General features: G+C 55.4%; 3 protein-coding genes across 4 annotated transcripts; all 3 read left to right on the top strand.

Moving 5' to 3' along the window:
- The first annotated feature begins 533 nt into the window (after positions 1-533).
- Positions 534-5,353, top strand: Ccdc28b (coiled-coil domain containing 28B). Its single transcript, XM_005395052.2, has 6 exons — positions 534-831; positions 1,879-2,065; positions 3,639-3,805; positions 3,900-4,090; positions 4,301-4,323; positions 5,161-5,353. The coding sequence occupies exons 2-6, from the start codon at positions 1,902-1,904 to the stop codon at positions 5,213-5,215; spliced, it is 600 nt and encodes a 199-aa protein (XP_005395109.1). The 5' UTR covers positions 534-831; positions 1,879-1,901; the 3' UTR covers positions 5,216-5,353.
- Positions 5,354-5,575: 222 nt separating this feature from the next.
- On the top strand, positions 5,576-8,440 carry Iqcc (IQ motif containing C). The gene is made up of 5 exons (XM_005395053.2): positions 5,576-5,680; positions 6,333-6,476; positions 6,705-6,960; positions 7,150-7,265; positions 7,363-8,440. The coding sequence occupies exons 1-5, from the start codon at positions 5,594-5,596 to the stop codon at positions 8,155-8,157; spliced, it is 1,398 nt and encodes a 465-aa protein (XP_005395110.2). The 5' UTR covers positions 5,576-5,593; the 3' UTR covers positions 8,158-8,440.
- An 847-nt stretch (positions 8,441-9,287) lies between these two features.
- Dcdc2b (doublecortin domain containing 2B) lies at positions 9,288-14,629 on the top strand. 2 transcript variants are annotated; one of them, XM_013519556.1, is made up of 9 exons: positions 9,288-9,638; positions 10,776-10,827; positions 11,253-11,329; positions 11,535-11,666; positions 11,959-12,105; positions 12,224-12,263; positions 13,267-13,402; positions 13,852-13,958; positions 14,217-14,629. In XM_013519556.1, the coding sequence occupies exons 1-9, from the start codon at positions 9,373-9,375 to the stop codon at positions 14,358-14,360; spliced, it is 1,101 nt and encodes a 366-aa protein (XP_013375010.1). In that variant the 5' UTR covers positions 9,288-9,372; the 3' UTR covers positions 14,361-14,629. The 2 variants fall into 2 exon arrangements, with proteins under 2 accessions (XP_013375010.1, XP_013375011.1); XM_013519557.1 differs by having other exon boundaries at positions 9,291-9,638; positions 13,855-13,958.

Genomic DNA, 14,629 nt, shown 5'->3' on the forward strand with positions numbered 1-14,629 from the left:
GGTATTGCCCTGGAATGACTTGACTTGCAGTAAAATGAAAATGACAACGATGCCTCAGGGTTTTTTTGTTTTTGTTTTGTACCAGAACTGAACTCAGGACCTTGTGTTTGCCAGGCAGGCGCTTGTGCCACTGAGCTACATCAGGTTTTTTTATGGGGATTAAAATTTACATGAAGTGCCTGGGGGGGCTGGAATGAATTAAGTGTATTATGTACATGTACCAACTCACCAGAATGACTGTAACCGTGTACTGCAGATGTACTAAGAATGAAAAATTAGTCACGCAGGAAAACTTTTTAAAAAGCCGGGGCTGGGGATTTAGCTCAGCGGCAAAGCGCCTGCCTGGCAAGCTCAAGGTCGTGAGTTCGGTTCCCGGTACCGGAGAAAAACAAAAAACAAACAAACAAACAAAAAGCCGAACACATGGTTGTCTTCCCTTGCCTCTTACATACTTGAACGTTCCTCTTCTCTCCTCGTCTCTCGCTCTCCCCTTCCCCTCCCCCCTCCCCTTCCCCTGACAAAGCCACCTCCATTTTATAAGGACCGTGCTTTCCCTCCCAAACTAACCGGGAAGGGAAAGAATGTTCTAAATCGTACCACACGTCCAACAGTCGCCTTAGTGAGAGAGGGTGAGTGAGGAGCAAGCGGAGCAGCCCCTCTCGATCTGTCCCCAGCCAAAGGCGGCCACTTTCTCTTTAAATGCAAATCACCTCCCTCCGGCTTAGGCTTAGCTGCCGCCCTTTCGAGTACCCGAGTACCGGGGAGGACAGCGAGGAAGGCCGAGGAATTTGCATCGAGGCTTCAGCATCACTCGGGACCCCAGACCTCCAGGTCAGTTGCCCCTGACGAAGCGCAGGCGGGAGGGGACCGGATGACGCGCTGTGACGCTGCTGCGTTTGGGAGATCCTTTCCACTCGCGCTTCGGGGGCTGAGCGTGGCAAACAGCTCCCTTCTTATTTCAGCTGCTCCTGGCGAGCTAGGGCTCTTGCTCCAATTCTCTCAAGCCCCCTTGCTGGGCCACACTGCTGCAGGGAGCGGCAAAGATGCGCCCCGTCTCCCTTCACCGCGGCGCTGAGCCATGCAATACCAGCCACCTCAGTGCCTGTCCTCACCGTCTCTGAGCCCGGGGTCAGGGTTGGTGGCAGCAATCTGAAGTAAGACCCCGGGGAGAGGACCCCAGCAGACCAGAGGCTTAGGTGGCAGGGCTGCACTGGAGCCAACTAAGCAGTGCCAGCCACGGGCGTGCAGCCATTGTTGGAGGCCCAGCCTGCCAGCTGCCTGACCACCCACCCCAGGGACTTTCTCACTGGCAAGAGGGAATGGCTAGGAGCTGTGCCAGGGAACTTCTGGGAGTCCCTGGCATCTGTAGTTCGGAGTAAAGTAGAAGAGAAACACAGGAGGAAAGGAGAGCCCTGCCCTGTGTAGCCGGGCTTCTCCTGCAAAAACTTACAGTGGGCACCGCTCCACGCTGAGACCTTCCGGAGCCCCCACTCTCACCTGGTTGTTACACCCACAGATGGGGCGGTGTGTGCCAATGAGACCCAGTGGAGACAACCTTCATCCTTACCTGGGGTCTTACCAGCTCATATCCACCCTGCTGCCCCTCCACTTCCTCTCCAGCCCCACCCCCTCAGCCACAGGGCCGGGAATCCCCGCGCACCAGGACAAGAGAGCCCCATCTGGTCTAGTGCTTTCAGCCAGAAAGACAAGGGCGGGCCCTGGAAAGGCCTTCATATGCTTGTCCATGCACCTAGCAGCCGGCACTGGCATCTGGCCCTGACATTTGCGAGAAGTGCAAAGGGCTCGTTGTGGTCCTTGGGGGTTGCTGGGTGAAGGGATGACTTAACCCCTATCTTAGTGGGATTGGTTCTTTCCCAGGCCTGAGGCTCAGCCAGCATCCAATGGATGATAAGAAGAAGAAAAGGAGTCCCAAGCCCTGCTTGGCTCAGCCAGCCCAGGCACCAAGCACACTTCGAAGGGTCCCGGTACCCACAAGCCACAGTGGCTCCTTGGCCCTGGGACTCCCTCATCTGCCATCCCCCAAGCAGCGGGCCAAGTTCAAGAGGTGTGTAAAGAGGGGAAGTTGGGCAAAAGGAGAGGGCCTCCAACTCCAGGCCGAGCCCTGTGGGGAAGGAGGCGAAGGGAGGGCCTACAGTTGCTAAGCAATATTGACGCCTTCCCTGGTGCTGGCCCCAACCGGCCCCTGTATGCTGAGATGACTCAGAGCCAGTGCATGCTGAAGGCCAAGGGGGTCACTGGGATTGAACAGTGCGAGGCTGAGCCTTGGAGGAGGAAGTGAGCAAACTGCCAGGAACTGAAAGCCAGAGGAAGCCACTGGGCACCCTAAAGAGGCAAGAATGTGCTAGGGTGGGAGACTTCCTGATGGCATAAAAACTAAAGAAAGACTTCACCGGAAGTTTCCAGGAACAACAGGTGGTTGGCGCCCTTGACATGTCAGTGAACAAGAAATAGTTGGAGGACATCTGGGTATACAATTTGAATTCTCTGCCGAATTTTTTTTAATGATTGGGAATTTGCATCCAACCCCATATGTCCATGCATGTTCCCACCCAGTACAATGTGGCTTTTCTCCCGCAGTTCAAAGTCTTTTCCTTTTTTTGGGGGGGGGGGAGCGGGGGGAGTTATTTCCAGTACCAGGAACCAACTCACGACCTTGCCCTTGCCAGGCAGGCACTGTGCCGCTGAACTAAATCCCCAGCCCCTAAAAGTCTTTTCCTAAATGTCCCCGTGTGGCTTTTTACACCACCTCTCTAAAGGCGTGATTGGAGACAGCCACAGGGGGGTGTAGCTGAAGCTTAGCTGGGGACGAGAACAGTAGGAAACATAGCTGGAAAGGAAGGAAGGCCACACCGGCAAGGACTTCTGTGTATCCTGAGGAAATGGAAAATTCAAAAGGTTTTAGAACAGAAACAGGAAGATGGGGGTGCGTGAGATAGCTTTGGTGGCAATAAAGGAGTAATTATCCCCAAGCTCACCGACGATCACGGAAGGCAAGTGACTCATTCAGAATCACAGGAGGATAAGTGGGGCTCTCAGAAACTCAAGAGCCCACCAGGCATGGTGGCCCACACTTGTAATCCCGGCATTTGGGAGGCTGAGGCAGGAGCCTCACCACCAAGTTCAAGGCTGGCCTGGGCTACATAGTGAACTCAAAGGCCACCCTGAACTACATAGCAAGACCCTGTACTCAAGAATTCTCTTGCAGGCATGGTTTTGGCTGTGTCATTAGTGGAAAGACTTCTTTTTACCTCTTACCTCTCCACTCCTCTCACTCACTCCCCTCCCTTTATCCACTGTGGTCCCCAGGGCAGGGCCAGAAGAACAAACATCAACTTGTGTTGTGGAGTAGATGGGCAGATGAATTAGTGTATAGACAGATGGTACAGGAGATCCGGGAGTGAGCCGGGCATGGTGGCACACGCCTGTAATCCCAGCACTCCGGAGGCTGAGGCAGGAGGATCATGGCAAGTTCAAGACCAGCCTGGGCTACAAAATGAGCTCAAGGCCAGCTTGAACTGCATGGCGAGAGCTTGTTTCAAAAAGAAAAAAAAAAACAAAAAGATCTGGGAGTGGCTGCCCTGCCACCCTGTGACCATGGTCACGTCCGTCCTATCCAGAGTAGGCAAGGAGAAATGTCGCCCAGTGCTGGCCGGAGGCGGGGGTGGCTCTGCAGGCACGCCCCTGCAGCACTCCTTCCTGACCGAGGTGACCGACGTCTATGAGATGGAGGGCGGCCTGCTGAATCTGCTCAATGATTTCCATTCCGGCAAGCTCCAGGCCTTTGGTGAGTCTCTGGGGCTGGGCAGAGAAGGGGTTGGGAGGGACTGGGTGTCCTGGTCTCTGGACCCCCTCCCAAGGCTCAGACAGACATTGTCCAGGGAAGGAATGCTCCTTCGAGCAGCTGGAGCACGTGCGAGAGATGCAAGAGAAGCTGGCCCGACTGCACTTCAGCCTGGATGTGTGTAGGGAGGAGGAGGACGAGGAAGAAGACGACAGAGTCACTGAGGGGCTGCCAGAGGAACAGAAAAAGACCATGGCCGACCGCAACCTGGACCAGCTGCTTAGCAACGTGGGTCATGAAGCTGGATGCTTTGGCTCCTGAGGGAACCTGGGGTGGGAGGAGATACATTTTCCCGAAGCCATTCTTGGCCTCTGCTGAAAAGGAGGGTGTGCATGCATTCAAAAGCTGTGAGCCCCTAGATCCGTACCAGCAGGCCCCCAGAGCACAGGGAGTTCAGTCTGGTCCCCCCACTGACAGAAACCTCCCTTTCTTTGACAGCTTGAAGATCTTAGTAATTCTATGTATCCTTTTGAAGGGCACCGACAGTGTGCCTGTGTTTCCGAGGACAAAGGGATGAGGGATGGGATGAGGTCAGTTTCTTCCTCCCTCCAGGGTACTCAGAAGCATCCCCACCCTCTGCAGTCTTTTTTCTGATTCAGAACTGTGCACAAACTGCCCCTACTGACCCAAGAGGGTAGAGGAATTTCACAAATATTTGGGGGCAGGTGGGTGCAAGGAACATGTTTTACCTGCTGATCAAAATCTAAAACAACCACAACCAAATCTAGTTGCACGTACTGTAGCTGACAGCAAACCCTGGCAAAGGTTATCTGATGTTCTCCTACCTTTTCAGCATTGAACACTGATTTTACTAATTTAAAGTAAATCCTCATCTACACCCTGTCACACACACAGCAACCACAGGTCCACTAGCTCATCTGACCCACATTCTCTGGATGAAAAGAGAAAGAGAGCACACAAGTAATCCCAGCACTTGGGAGGCTGAGGCAGGAGGATCTCCGTGAGTTCAAAGCCATCCTGCACTACATAGTGAGACCCTGCCAAGAAAGGAAAGAAAGGACAAAGAAAGAAAGAAAGAAACGAGAGGGCCAAGGGACTAGCAAGAAGGGCAGGCAGAGAAGACTGGGGGTGTAGCTCAGTGGTAGATCACAAATTTGGCTTGTCTGAGCCCCAAGGGCCCATCGAAGCACCACAGGCACAAAAAGAAGGGCGGGTGAGGATTGCAACGTCAGACTATGGACAGACTGGCACGGCCGGGGAAACTAAGCCTGTGCGGGATGGGAAGAGGTGTCAGGCAGGACTGGGATCTAAAGCTTCATCATCCTTGACTGGCACAGACAGAAACTGCACCTGGCGGAGAACGCTGAGCCTGAGGAGCAGTCAGCTGCGTAGGTGCTGGACGCAAGCCCAGAATGCCTCTCTCACTCCTTTCAAACTGTGACTTTTTTATGGACTCGGGAGCGTATTCCACAGCTCCCAGGTGCTATAGGGCGGGGGGCACTGGATGGAATTAAAAAAAAAAAAAAAAAAGAAAGCGGCTCCGTGTGCTCCTTCCCCTCCTTGCGTCTCTCCTCGAGACACCCTTGCGCAGCACAGTTGGTTTGGAGGCTCCGCTCGGGCAGGACTAGGACGCCCTCAGCTGCTCTGCGAGGAGTCTTTGGGGCAACGCGCCGCCCCGCGATGAAGAGTCTCACCCTTGCTAGAGGACGGTTGCCGTGGAGTCGGAGGGCGGGGTTCTGCGCCTGCGCAGCTCGGGAGGGGCGCCGCCTAATGACGCACTGCGCAGGCGCGCGACAGTTACCGGTTGGAGTCCGGATGGAGTCGGAACTTGTCCTTCAGAAGGTGTCAGCGCTGCAGGTTCGTTTTGGGGTGGGCGGTGCGCCTGGGGATCTTGGTCTGGGACCTTCCAGCAAGATGAGGCTGTCACGATCAGTCCCCTACCCGCGTGCCAGACACCGGAGGTGCCGGCCCACCCCACCATCCTGAAGAAAGGCGAGACCCGCGGACCTCCCTGAGCGCTCCTGCGGCGTCGGGGGTGGAGCAGGAAGGGCCGTAAGCCAGGGGGAGATGCAGCTCAGAATCCCCCTTAAACTCCCGGGGAGCGCCGGGCGTGGTGGCGCACGCCTGTAACCCCAGCACTGGGGAGGCCGAAGCAGGAGGATCACCGTGAGTTCGAGGCCAGCCTGGGCTACATAGTGAAACCCTGCCTTAAAAACAAAAACAGCCGGGCGTGGAGGCGCACACCTGTAATCCCAGCACTGGGGAGGCCGAAGCAGGAGGTCACAAGTTCGAGACCAGCCTGGGTTACAAAGTGAGCGCAAGGCCAGCCTGAACTGCATAGTGAGACCCTGTCTCAAAACAAAACAAAACACAAAAACAACACCTCCCGGAGCCTCAGCGCACAGTGTCGCTTGTCTTTTCCCTGTGGCCGTGTCCTCTCATGCAGCCCTAGGGATGACTGACCCAAGAGCGCCCTTAAAATGATTTTGGACTTCTTTCTACACTTCAGGCCTGTGTCCGGGGCTTCTTGGTCCGACGCCGATTTCAGAGCCTGCGAGCTGAGTACGAGTCGATTGTACAGGAGATCGAGGGAGACCTGGGCACGCTTCAGTGGAGTGCTGGCTGGATTCCCAGGCCCCAGTTTCCCCCAAAGGTATCACACAGCCCAGGGGGAGAAGGGACGGGAAGGACCTGGGCAGGAGATGCAGGGGAGTGGTAGAACCCACTCTTCCGACAACGACAAACCTCTGTCACTGGGAGAGGCAGTGCACTTGCCCCCTCACACCCCATTCCTTAATCCTACCAACTGTCCGCCGGACCAAGGTGCCCAGTTTGTAGAGGGCTTTAGCCGTAGGGCTCTCATACTTCTGTGCTTTCTCAGAAGGCAAAATCCCACTGTCCCTGGAAAGCAACAGAGAAAGTACCAGGTCCAGAGCAGGAGCTGCAGAGCCGCATCCCCTTTAAAGAGCCAGAGGAAAAGGCCATCTGGGAGGAGAAGGCACCTGCAGGAGAGACCTCAGCAAACCCAGGAAGGCTTTACAGAGAGGACAGCTCCTGGCTTCAGGTTGAGCACAGCAAAAAAAACAGGTACCCCAGCCAAGAGGAGACCGGAGACACATCAAGGACGGAGAACCCAGGTACCTCTCTGGCTAGATCATGACAAGCCCCTGACCCTCTGTGCACCTTAGGCTCCCCGTCTGAGATGTTAAAGGAATGTGCTAGATAAGCTGCGACCCCCTCCTGCTCTCTGCCTGGTTGGGAGAGACATGGGTGGGCAGCAAGGGGTCTCACTCTCAAAACATTCTCCTCTTCTTCCCTCCTCAAAGAGCCCACAAGCCCAGGACTGCCAAACAGCCATCAGCTCCAGGAGCTCCAGTACCACCGAAGCCACTTGGCCATGGAGCTGCTGTGGTTACAGCAGGCCATCAACAGCCGTAAGGAGGTAGGTGCTAACTGGGCGCTCTGGGGGGTGGGGCTTGGGGAGAGGCCTCCTTTTGTGCTCAGGCCTGCATCACGCAGTGTCTCTTCTCTCCCAACAGTATCTAATTCTCAAACACACACTGACGTCCCCAGAAGCAGGCCAGACCAGAGATGAGCCCAGCCTGTGCCCAGACCTTAGGGGACAGGCTTATGCAAAGGCATGGTCACAGCCACACCCACTGCTGGAAGACGGGACCACTGGAGAGCTAGACCTTCTGGATGACTCCTGTCAGAAGGGGAAGTCCCAACCCTGCAAGTCCCCAGAAAGTCTGGCCACTACTGACAAAACCAGTGCCAGGGCTAAAGGCAGGGAACCATGTCATAGGAAGGCTGGGCCACTGCTGCCTGTACCATCAGATAGCCAGGCTGGAGCGGACACGGGGACCAACGGGCCAGACCACAGAGGACAAACCTTCTTGCAGCAGATGAAACTTCCAGAGGATCAGACAACCCCATGTTTCAGAAAGGCCAGGACACAGCTGCCTGCACTCTGTGAGGACCCAGGTGCCGAGGACAGGTCTCCCAGAAAGCCAGGCCGCAAAGAGCCTGACTCGCAAACAGCCAGGCCATGCGAGATGCGCCTATCAGAGGACCACATGGTTTGGAACGGGATGTTGGGAGGCCCAGAGCCTGGTCAGCTGGATCTCAGGACTAAATCACCCAAGGCACAGACACCCAGTGATAGAGGTTCCAGAGACACAGTGTCCGGTGAGCCTAGTCACAAAGAATGGAAAAACCATAGGCCTGCACTGTGGAGACCAAGGCTGCCTGAGAGTCTGTCTTCTACAGGATTAGAGGAGACAAGGGAGGACCAGAGGAGGGGCAGAACATTGAAAACAGGACCCCCAGGCTAGACCCTGGGAACACAGGCAAGGAACAGGTTCTAAGGGGGACACTGTGAAGGGTAGTGGAACAGGCAAGCCCTCATCCTGGTACCAGCTCTCCCTCCTGCCTTCACCCCCAGCCAGTGGTGGCTGGTGGGGCCAGAAGAGGCTGGAGTAGAGTTGGTATGTGTAGAGGGCAAAGGACAAAGGATACCCTTTCATCATCTGCCTGTGGCTCATCCAAATTTCAGGTTAAGCAGTTACCTGGGGAAGTAAAGTGGTTGGGGAATAAAGGTTTTTCTTGGATTCTGAACCTGGCTGCTTTCATGTCCTGTCTCTGGGTGCCCATTCACTTCCTACTAGCATGGGGCATCATCCTCATGGCTGAGAAGCAGATTCAGCCATCTTTCATGGTTTTTTTTTTTGGTCTTTTTGAGGCAGGATCTCACTACGCAGTTCAGGCTGGCTTTGAGCTCCCTCCGTAGCCCAGGCTGGTCTTGAACTTGCAAAGATCCTTCTCCCTCAGCCTCCCAAGTGCTTGGACTACAGGCATGCGCCACCATGCCCAGCTCAGCCATCTTTCATAGGGAATAAACCCCAAGCACCATCTCCCCTTGAGCTCAAACTATTGGGGTTCAGAGTGATTAAGGCTCCAGAGTGTACCAAGACATCTGTGTTTAAATGGGATCCCTGCATGGTGGTAATCCCAGCACTCAGGAGGCTGAGGCAGGAGGATCACTGAGAGTTCAAACCCAGCCTGGACTACGTTATATAGCAAGACCCTGTCTCAAAAAAAAACGAAAACAAAAAAACCTTTATAAATGGGATCCCTGTGCCAAGGCATGGTGTTGTATAACTGTAATCCCAGCACTTGGGAGGCTGAGGCTGAACAATCACTTCAAGTTTGAGGCCAGCCTGCACTACAGTGAGACCTTGCCTCAAAAAATAAGACAAGAGAGCCATAGCTCAGGGGCATAAGTACCTGCCAGGCAGGCACAAGGTCCTGAATTCAATTCTCGGTACCAAAACAAACAAAACCAAGTTCAGTGAGTTCAGACTACCTTAACTAATGATGAGCCCTTGAGTTCACAAATAAAAAGGATCTCTGCTGTTTCCTCTCATTGAGCTACCAGAGGCTCTTCCTGCCTTCCTGGGTGAGAGAGCAGGACTCCACCTCTGGCATGGCTCCCAGCCTGGCCTGAAGTTGCCTGGCAACAGTTTCGCGTCTCTGACTGAGGACACACGATGGCAGGTGGCAGTCCAACAGCCAAGAGGGTAGTGGTGTACCGGAATGGAGACCCCTTCTCCCCAGGCCGCCGGCTGGTGGTAACCCAACAGCGTTTCCCCACCATGGAGGCCTTCCTTCATGAGGTGACCTCAGCTGTGCAGGCCCCACTGGCCATACGTGCCCTCTACACGCCTTGTGACGGCCACCCTGTCACTGACTTGGCAGACCTGCAGAATGGAGGGCAGTATGTGGCCGCTGGCTTTGAACCATTCCACAAGCTCCAGTGAGTCGGGTGGGGCTGCTCAAAGAGCCTAGGAAGGGGCGAAGAGGAGGGGAAGGAGCAGCAGCAATAGTGTCTCCCGTACTTACTGTGCAAATGCCAAGCTTCATACATAGTCTCTCCTAACCTGGGGCTGGGTTCATGCCTACTAGTTGGAAGGGGGAATTGTGAAAACCTGCCTGTACTTGAGGAACAGACAGTTGAGCTGCAATTCAGATTGAATTTTTTTTTAGACAAGGTCTTTCAGTGTAGTTCAGGCCAGCCTTGAACTCACTGTGTAGCCCAGGCTGGCCCTGAACTGGCAGTGATCCTCCTGCCTCAGCCTCCCTCATGCTGGAATTATGGGCATGTGCCACCAGGCCCAGCTCGGATTGAATCCTGCCTGGTACTAACACTTAAACTCATCACAGCCAGTAGCTGCCTGTGAGAAGGAAGCCATTCTGCAGGTGGAACTTCTTCCCAAAATCTTTTCTTGATTAATCCCCTACCACCACCACCACCAGTCTTGCTGTCTGTCCCTTCCCTTTCTTTGTTTAGGCATCCCCAACTGTCCTGTCAAACTAGGACAGTCTCCTCTACACGGTGGGGCTGTCTGCCCAGGTGGGAGGGGTCGGGGTAACTGAGCTTCCAACTCAGATCTGGCATCCAAGGCCTATGGGAGCTTTCAGCTAAGGTTGCCACTGTGATGTTAAGAGCAGGGCTCAGGAGCTAGACAGACTTGGACAAGATGGAGACTCTTGGCAAAGAGTAGGTGGAAACAAAACCACCTACTTTTGGGGGAGTTGGCTCAGTGGCAGAGCACTTGTCTGGCATGTATGAGCCCCTTAGTTCAATCTCTAGTACTGCCCGCCCCATCAAAACCACCTATCTAATGAATGAGAAAAATTCCCATGATACAGGACACTAATGTACTCATTTCTCTCAACCCTATCTCTGAGGGTCCAGTCCTGCTTCCAGCCAGACTTGGCAGTTGAGGGGGCCCAAGGCAGGTTCAAGTGCTAGCATCTGTTTCGGGAGTGGGAAGCCTGAAGGGCACTTCCAGTGGGGAGGGATGCACAGTAAACTCCACACTTTGGCAGCTGGTGGGCTGCTGGTGTCTCAGGCTTCCCATGGTGACCTGTGGCCTGTCTGTCTTTTCAGCTATTTACCCCCTGGAGGGAAGGATCCAGGTGGGAAGAACACCAGACTGAAAGTGAGTCCGGGGAAGTTGTCCCCAGCCTTTCTGACCTCCAGCTCTTCCGGGGGCTGCTCCAACGTGGTCTGGGAAGTCAGAGGCCCTGGAAGCAGCCAGAGCTGCCAGTTTCATGGAGCACGCCCACCCAAGCCTCCTGCTATGCTTCCTGGGTTGGGAATTCAAGACACTGTCCCTTGCTCCTGTGGTAGCCTTTCACTTCCTCTCCAGGCTTGGTCCCCAAAGGAGAGGAAGTTGTGACACACATGGTGGAAGGGGTGGTTAGATAGTGACTTCACAGCCCCTGGTGGCCGGTCTCATCCCTCCTTGCCCCTTTTCCCGCCCAGGTCTGGCTCCTGCCTGCTCACCCCACACTCTATAAACTGACCCTCCCCTAGCCAAAGGCTTAGCTCTCGCCTGATTTGAGGGCCTGACTTGGGTTGCAGGACTCTTCCGGGACTCACCACCAGTGTGATGGGGCCGCTGGACGGTGGCTGCCTCCAGGTGCCCCCTGCTATATCCAGTGAGTGCCGGTGTTGGGGAGCAGGGGTACGGATTTCTGCTTCAGCGAGAAAGGAAGTGGGGTTTGTCCCAGGCTGTGGGTGGGGAGATAAGCGCAACATGCTTGATGGGTGAAAATGGACCAGCACGTTGATTCTTGGGCCACCCTTCCTCTCACACTTGGGGTACCCTGGAGACCCTCCTTACCAGCTTGCTCTTTGTCTTAGTGTGTTTAGGAATGGGGACCTGCGGAGTCCCCCGTTCAGTCTGAAGCTGTCCCAGGCTGCCGTCCAGGACTGGGAAACCATGCTGAAGCTCCTGACTGAGAAAGCCAAGTTGCAGAGCGGGGCTGTGCGCAAGTGAGTGTAGGAACTGGACGGGCCCCGAAGTTCCTCAAGAGGCTCCCACTGGTGCCAGCTGTTCACGAAGGTGGACACAGGAGAGACTGTCCCTCCAGGGAGACTTCTGCCTGTGCCACAGGGAGAGGCCTCTCTGGTCTAGCCCTCTGAGCTAGGGCAGAACCTGGGTGACTGGTACCCAGAGAGCCCGAGGCCAGGGGTGCCTTGGAGTAGCAGTGCCCACCTTCCACGGCCTGCTGAGTAGGAAGAACCATCTTGTCCACCCACCCTTATCTACTGCACCTTTCCCCAGACTCTGCACCCTGGAGGGGCTCCCACTGTCCGCAGGAGAGGCTCTGGTGAGTGGCCATTACTATGTGGCTGTTGGAGAGGACGACTTCAAAGCCCTCCCCTATCTGGAGCTGTTGGTGCCCAGCCCCGCCCTGCCCAGGGGCTGCTGGTATGTATGTGGAAGGCGCAGGGTCACGGGTTGGGGCAGCAGACGGAGCCAGCCTCTAGTCTGCATGCCCAGACGCCCCGTCATCCTCTGCGCATACAAGCCTCTCCTCCCATTCTAGGTACCCCCCAGACCGGAAGTGCAGACTGCAAAGGCAGCAGGTAGGTGATGCAGGGGGCCGTGGGGGTGGGAAGGCGGAGGAACAACTGGCTAAGAATCCTGATGGCCTGGGCTCCAGCCTGACCTCTGCATCCGCTCAACAGTCTTGTGAAACACAGATGATCCCCATTTTCCACAAGTGGAAATTGAAGCTCAAAAGAGTAAAGTGATTTGTTTAGGGTGACATGGGTATTGACACAGGTATTGAGTGCCACAGGCCGGACCAGAATTGTGACTGTCAGGATGGAGCTAGAGCCTAATGCCCACCGGGATACTTGGCATCACAGTGCCCAAGCTGTCTCCCACTTGCTTACTGTCCTCTTCCAGGCCTGAAGGGCGGGGGAGTGTGGGTCAGTGGTAGAGCACTTGCTGGTCTAACATGTGGGAGGGGTTCATTTAATTCCCAGTGCCAAAACAAACACAGGTTAGGCGAGGTGGCACCTGCCTGTAATCCCAGGTTACTCAGGAGGCTGAGGCAGAAGAATGGGCAATTTAGCAAGACCCTGTCTCAAACTAAAAAATAAAAATAAAAGGGATAGGGATGTGCTCAGTGTGAAGGACCTGGGTTCAATCCCCAATATCACACACATCAAAAAACAAACAAGGGGGCTGGGGATTTAGCTCAGCAGCAAAGCACCTGCCTGGCAAGTGTAAGTTTGTGAGTTCAATTCCTGGTACCGGAAGAAAAGACAAAAACAAACAAACAAACAAACAAATAACCAGACCTGAGCACTCCTGGCCTCCCAGCAGATGAGCCAGTGAAAATAGGGCACTGGGGTGGGTGGGGGCCAGAGAGTGGCTTCATTGGCATCTCCAAGAGCGGGGCACCAGTTATTCTGTCCCTGGGCAGACGGTCTGACTGGGAGTAGGGAGCAGGGAGAGAGGACACAGACCATGGAGATGAATGGTGCTGCCTCTCCTAAGCTCCTGCAGGCGTGGGGCACTAGGCAGTGGGGCAGGGGTGAAGAGCCGGCAGCTGTGGTCTGAGCCCAGTCTCTCCTGCAGGCCCAGGGCCAGGAGGCACAGGCAAGCTGGCCCCCTCCGCAGGGGCCAGGACAGGCTGAGTCTGCTGCCCTCTGTGCCAGACCCCGTCAGGCCACTCAGCCAAGAAGCAAGCTTCCCTGTCTGCCATTTCCAGCAGGTGAGGGGCTTGAGCCAGGGCCTCTCAGCTGCCACCTTTCCTGCGTATGTACTGGGCACGGAACCCAGGGCCTTGTGCATGCTAGGCAAGTGCTCCGCCTCAGCCGCCCTTTGGCAATGAGCTACGATGATCACGGTCAGTGGGGAGGCTTGCAGAGGCAGAGTGCCCGGGCAGAATGCTGGCTCTGACCTCAGCAGAGCTGTCTCCCGCTCGCGTGTGCACGTCCAGTCCCTTGCTGCTTCCTATGGACTTGTCATGTGGAAAGGGCAAGGCTTATCTCAAAGGGATGGGGCTTCGGGGGTGGAATTCACTCAGCTGCCGTCCGATGAGGTGGTGGGAATGCAGAACAAGGCTGCGGGAGGGCGGGGGGCTGCCAGAGAAAGTCAGTGGAAGAAGGCTGACGGCTCCTCAGCTTGGGCATCCACATCAGTCAGCGTTGCCTCCCTCAGCAGGAGTTAAGGGTGTATACAGGGCTCCCCATCCAAGGAGGGAGATGGCAGGAGCCCAGGAAGTAGCAGACAGTGAAGACACCTGGACAGAAGAGCCCTTAAATCAGGTAAAGTGTTGGCTCAGGAAGCCATACTTATAACGGGAAGAGTTCTGAGCCAGAGAGAAACTGGCAGTCCCCAGGAACAGGGTCCTGTCCCACCCTTCTACCCCCCATGCTGTGACTGATCATAAGCAGATCTAACAGCTCAGAGCCCAGCTTGCTGCCTCGTTCAGTGAGGGAGCAGTTCCCCATTTATCAGTCTGCTGGGGCGGCAGGACGGACATACTCACGGCTCCTCCCTCTGTGCTTCTCCACTTCTTCCAGAGGGCAGCCCGGGCAGCAGAAGGCGCCCTGCCCTCAGAACACCAGTGCGAGGCTGGAGCTAGGGCTGCATCCTCAGCCTCAACCTCTGCTCCACCACTTGAGAGCCAAAAGCTCCAGACAGGAACCGGAGATACCACTAGGTAACCACCTTGTCCTCAGCCTCCAGCAGCCTGTTCTGAGGAGCCATGCCTTCCCTGGGCTCCTGGGGAATGTGGGCACCTCAGCTCCGCTCGTTCTTCTGCTCCGAAGCCCGCAGCCCGGACTTCCCTTCCTCTCCGCGAAGAGGAGCCCTCGCTGTGCGGGCTATTTCCTGTGGGATTCTCTAGCCATAGAAAGTAGTTGACTGAGCTCGGCAGAGTGGCCCCAAATGTGATACTGGGTTTGTCAAAATAAAAACACACCTACTAACCTCA

This window comes from Chinchilla lanigera, unplaced genomic scaffold (genome assembly GCF_000276665.1).
Source record: "Chinchilla lanigera isolate Chin_1 unplaced genomic scaffold, ChiLan1.0 scaffold00051, whole genome shotgun sequence".
NCBI lineage: Eukaryota > Metazoa > Chordata > Mammalia > Rodentia > Chinchillidae > Chinchilla > Chinchilla lanigera.

Coding starts and splice junctions, on each gene's coding strand:
- Ccdc28b (XM_005395052.2), top strand. CDS start 1,902: ATGGATGATAAGAAGAAGAAAAGGAGTCCCAAGCCCTGCTTGGCTCAG. Junction 4,091..4,300: donor TGGACCAGCTGCTTAGCAAC/GTGGGTCATGAA, acceptor TTTCTTTGACAG/CTTGAAGATCTTAGTAATTC. Junction 4,324..5,160: donor GAAGATCTTAGTAATTCTAT/GTATCCTTTTGA, acceptor TGACTGGCACAG/ACAGAAACTGCACCTGGCGG.
- Iqcc (XM_005395053.2), top strand. CDS start 5,594: ATGACGCACTGCGCAGGCGCGCGACAGTTACCGGTTGGAGTCCGGATG. Junction 5,681..6,332: donor AGAAGGTGTCAGCGCTGCAG/GTTCGTTTTGGG, acceptor TCTACACTTCAG/GCCTGTGTCCGGGGCTTCTT. Junction 6,961..7,149: donor ATCAAGGACGGAGAACCCAG/GTACCTCTCTGG, acceptor CCCTCCTCAAAG/AGCCCACAAGCCCAGGACTG.
- Dcdc2b (XM_013519556.1), top strand. CDS start 9,373: ATGGCAGGTGGCAGTCCAACAGCCAAGAGGGTAGTGGTGTACCGGAAT. Junction 13,403..13,851: donor CTGTCTGCCATTTCCAGCAG/GTGAGGGGCTTG, acceptor TGCCTCCCTCAG/CAGGAGTTAAGGGTGTATAC. Junction 13,959..14,216: donor CAGAAGAGCCCTTAAATCAG/GTAAAGTGTTGG, acceptor CACTTCTTCCAG/AGGGCAGCCCGGGCAGCAGA.